The following is a 4,359-nucleotide window of genomic DNA, read 5'->3' as shown; positions in this document are numbered from 1 at the left end:
TCTCAGCATTGCTAACTAGTCTCCATTACTCACGCGCCAACGCCAGCTAACTGCACATTACTACCAGGTAATAAAGGGTGGGACTTAGATAATTTTAACTGTTAGAAGTTACTTGGGCTGCTGCAGGCAGCTTGACGAAGCTCCTTCTGTAGCAGGTGGTAGGATGTTGAGAGATTATCTAACAGACAAGGCAGTCAACTCTATTTCAGCCTTCCTGGACTGGTATTTATTTAGCTCATTGAAAACCTCAAAGAGCGAGTGTTCCTCGATGTATTTTTAACACTCTGTTCCCATGCTTAATATGTATTTTTAACAGTCTGTTCCCATGCTTAATATTCTTGGGACAGCCAGCTGAGTGAAATTCAGGACCTGCAGGAGACCTTAAGGAGGCAAGGTATGAAAACAAGTTAAGTTAGGATCACGTATGCTGCTAGATACCTACGTATGAGCAAAGTTAAATCAGTGTTTGAAGGTAACTAAAGGCACAGACAGGAGTTCACTGCTGTGATTGCAGATACTGAGATCACTCAGGGTTAATTAATGTTTTCTTGGACCAGTTTAAATCTGCTAGGTCAAGGGATGGTACAAAACTTATGGCTGTGCTGTGAGTTTAGGTTAGAGACTGACCCACCTAATTTTGCTTAGAGTGGATTAGGGAGGGTTTAGACTCCCTGGCAGAGCTGGAGGGAATAACCCCCAGCAGCAAAAGTTGGGATGATCACATCTCCAGTTAGCACAGGTGGATCTGGACAAGATGCTTTCACCCAAGAGGACCTTTTCTCTCATTAAGGACTTGCATCCCTGAACTCTGGATCTCTAGAAATTCTGCTTTTGCTGTAGCATTTACCAATGACACTTTGCCAGTGCAGGAGAAGGGTCACACCTCCTCGAGATGGCAGCAAAAAAATAAAACATCCACGTCTTTGCAAACCAGCATGCCTTTTAAAACACAGAACATTTTCATCTGAGCACTTTTAACCCAAATATGCTCTAAATAAATCCATCTGCGGTGTTAGACACCCACCTACGCAAGTCCCATCGCAACCATGGTAGAAGTGCTGTGTCAGTGTGATCTACATTCGAAGCGCTGGCAGCCAACGTGTTGGGAGGACACGATCACGGAGAAAATTACGATTGCAGTTAGCAATGTGTGGTTAATTGCTTCAATTATCCACTTGTCTCATTCATGAGCTTTTCTCTGTAGTACCCAGCTAGTGACTCTGCTCCACAGAAAATGTGTGGAAATGGGTTGGATTGAAATTCATAAATTACATCAGACCAAAGTTAAAACTCAGCAATGGAAACACATTCACCATTTTAGGGGAGGGAGTTTCTTTTCCCCCCAAAGAAGCATTCAGTATGTTGCATTGAACCTGTCTTTATAAATTCTTTTCCAATCGGATAATTAAGTGGATAACCGGCTAGTTATACACTGCTTTTTTTGCTAGTCTGTCTTTATTGTGAATTTATTGGGTGTCACTTGGTAAATAGTTTTACTCTTGGTATCTCAATTTCTCTGTTGGTAGAATGGTATTAATGATACAAGCCCAAACTTTACTGTGAGTTTTCTATTCTGCAAAAGAGCTAGATGTTATCAAGAAAATTTTAGGTTTTAGTATTATACAGATCTCTTATATGGTCATAATTGAATTGAGTGGTTTCTTGCCTTATCAAAAAGGCTTCTTCAGAAAGAAAGGAGAATACCACAGAGTTATTTGCTATTTTTTTTTTTTTTTAATTACACAAAGATAAATAAACAGATACATTATTACTCAATTTTCCACCAGTATAAATAGAATTACATAAATAAACATTTCAAAGTGTAATCTAAAGGTGTGTAAAGAGTCACCATTACTTTTTCAGCCTGGCACATGAAGGTGTCTGGATTCAGAATTCACAGAGTTCAAGATTTTTTTTGGGAAATATATATACATATACATATATATATATATAGATATATATTATTTTTTTTTAAACTGAGACTTCTTCATTTTTAATATATTCTGATATATTCTAGTTAATCATTATGGCTTGATTTAGTTTTGTAGATACTGAATCAGGCCCCTTCATTTCATTGCTGTTAGGCAAGGAAGTTTTTCTCCATGGCTCCCTGCTCTTACGCTACCGGTTCCCTTCAAGCCTGGTGTCGGATCAAGGGGGCGACACAAGTGCAGCCCACAGCGATTGTTTTCTTCTCCAGCCGGTATGACTGGTGGCAGCCCTTCTGCTCCCTCCGCAGGACGAGGATCTCCTGGTGGATGGGCACGGAGTTGAGGCTGTGGTCCAGCTGCCCGTCCAAATTCAGACACCAGGAGTGGCGGCACTCGGTGTTGGCAATCACCCGGGGGAAGCGGTCGTGGTCCTCATCGATCCTGTAGGTTGACATGAAAGAACAGAGAAATATTTGAAATGGAAATGCTGGTGCGTCTCTAGAATCATGACAGTCTGGATTGTTATGGGCTCCCAGCTCTTTAACTTGTATCTCCTGAGATATTACCTATGAAGGGGCAGTAGACCCTTCTCTTGGTTTTTAAGTTTGAGTAAAGTGTAAACAAATAAATACTGCATGTTTTTAAGTGTAAGAAAACCATGCACGCACTGCATGAAACTGCCTTTGCAAAGAACTTGCTTCAAATAGGCACTGACTTTGAAAGGCTAGTTAGAAATTATTCGAGCTTCCCAATATGTCAGACTGACTAATGGACCCAAAGACCTACAGCTCCCCTCCAAAACTTGAAAAGTTCTTAGGGATTGATGCTGATGTTGTCAAATCACTACTAAATTTGGTGCAATGTTAGCTATTTGAGGTATTTTTGATGAATTCTTAGGTAAAGAATGCTTTTGAAGAGAAAGCTTGGCCCAGTATACAAATAAATCAAATTACAAAAGTAACTTGCTTTGCCTTCTGTATGTCAGCATAGAGCATGTTTTTGCTCTGTGCTCCTTTCTATGTTGGTTATCTTTCGAAAAAGTATTATATGCACTCTGGATACCCTTGTATTTCCAAAATCTCCCAGCAGTGAAGCACCAATAACAAAGACATGGACAGAACCTTGGCATTATTCTTGACGAGGACAGCCAGCATATTTCTAGACCGTTAGGGACAGAGACCATACCTGTAATCCCACGGAGTCAGGGAGCGGCTGTTGACATTAGGAGTCGTTCTAGTGTCCTGGTTCACGGTGCTGATGCTTATGTTGACTCTCACAGTTTGAGGGAATTTTGAGTGGTTTTGGCTCAGGCATCCAGCATACGCTTGCTTGAAGAGGCTCTCTGACTTGGCTCTGGGGTGTATCACCTTCCCGTGGGCAGAACCACTGGCTGACAGCACGGCCAGAAGTGTTAAGAGCAGCAATCTGAACTGAAGACAATTTAGGGCACATTTAGGACACAACCCAGGTACAGTCGCCGTAGCGCGGCACATCTTATGACTCCTCTGTGGGGCTGGGAAACTCATCCACAGGCAGTCCAGCTGGTGCTTAAAGTCTATGCTGCAGGCTGGAGTAATTATGGAAATATGTATAACCTCCATGCTTGCTTTCATTAACTAGTTACTACAGTGCTGACATGTATGGTATACATTCAGTTGTAATTTAATGATAAAAAAACCCCAATTATACAAAATAATATAACACAGGAGATGGTAGAAAGGATATAGCAACAAAAAGACACTGCAAGGTTGAGTTTTCAATGTATTTCTTGATTTTAGAGAACATGGCAGAAGCCCCATTCACTAATACACCCAACAGTCTCATTGCTGCCCCACGCTGGTACTATTCAGCAGTGTCCCGTTTTAATTATTTTCAATTATTAATGGTTTGAACAAGCATTTTAAAGGTGGGGGTAGATCCCCGTTCCTGCATTCATCTATTAGAATTTAAATATGGCTCTATCAAATTGGAGATAAAAAAACAGAAAGCAAGTTCTTACCAGAGAAGCACAAAGGATCGGAGACATCTTCCTTCTTTTACCACGGCTGATGCTGTGCTGGTCTGTGTCGAACTGAAGGTATCTGGGCACATTTGCTGGTGGACTTTTTATAAGAGCTTCTGTGCTGTCCTACTTTATGTGGAGTAGGTGTTTTTTTTTCCCAGCCGTAGCTGTGGTTTCTGACCATAACTTAAATTAAAGAAGTGTAAGTGTATATATTCCATCGACACAGGTGGAAGACAGGATATGGGCTCACCCTTTCTTAGATCTGTAGATGATGTCATTACTTCAGCCATATCGCACAAGTAGTAACAAAACTCAATGGTGATATAAGAAAACCACCAAGAAAATTGGTGCACACCGCAGTAAGCAAGTATAAAGTAAGTAATTTTAAACTGGGACTAGAGTCATCATCTAGACAAACACAAG

The 4,359-nt window shown here is 40.9% G+C and overlaps 1 protein-coding gene across 1 annotated transcript; it reads right to left on the bottom strand.

The window, feature by feature from the left end:
• Nucleotides 1–2,134: 2,134 nt before the first annotated feature.
• LOC309437218 (interleukin-17A-like) lies at nucleotides 2,135–3,957 on the bottom strand (the record flags this gene model as incomplete). The annotated part of the gene is made up of 3 exons (XM_082047337.1): nucleotides 2,135–2,372; nucleotides 3,117–3,361; nucleotides 3,931–3,957. The coding sequence occupies 3 exons, from the start codon at nucleotides 3,955–3,957 to the stop codon at nucleotides 2,135–2,137; spliced, it is 510 nt and encodes a 169-aa protein (XP_081903463.1).
• Between the last annotated feature and the right edge of the window lie 402 nt (nucleotides 3,958–4,359).

Source organism: Streptopelia decaocto, assembly GCF_964273445.1.
Source record: "Streptopelia decaocto genome assembly, chromosome: 3".
NCBI classification, from domain to species: Eukaryota; Metazoa; Chordata; class Aves; order Columbiformes; family Columbidae; genus Streptopelia; species Streptopelia decaocto.
Note: the sequence above shows the minus strand (reverse complement) of the source record. Positions and strands in the feature narration are given on the sequence as shown.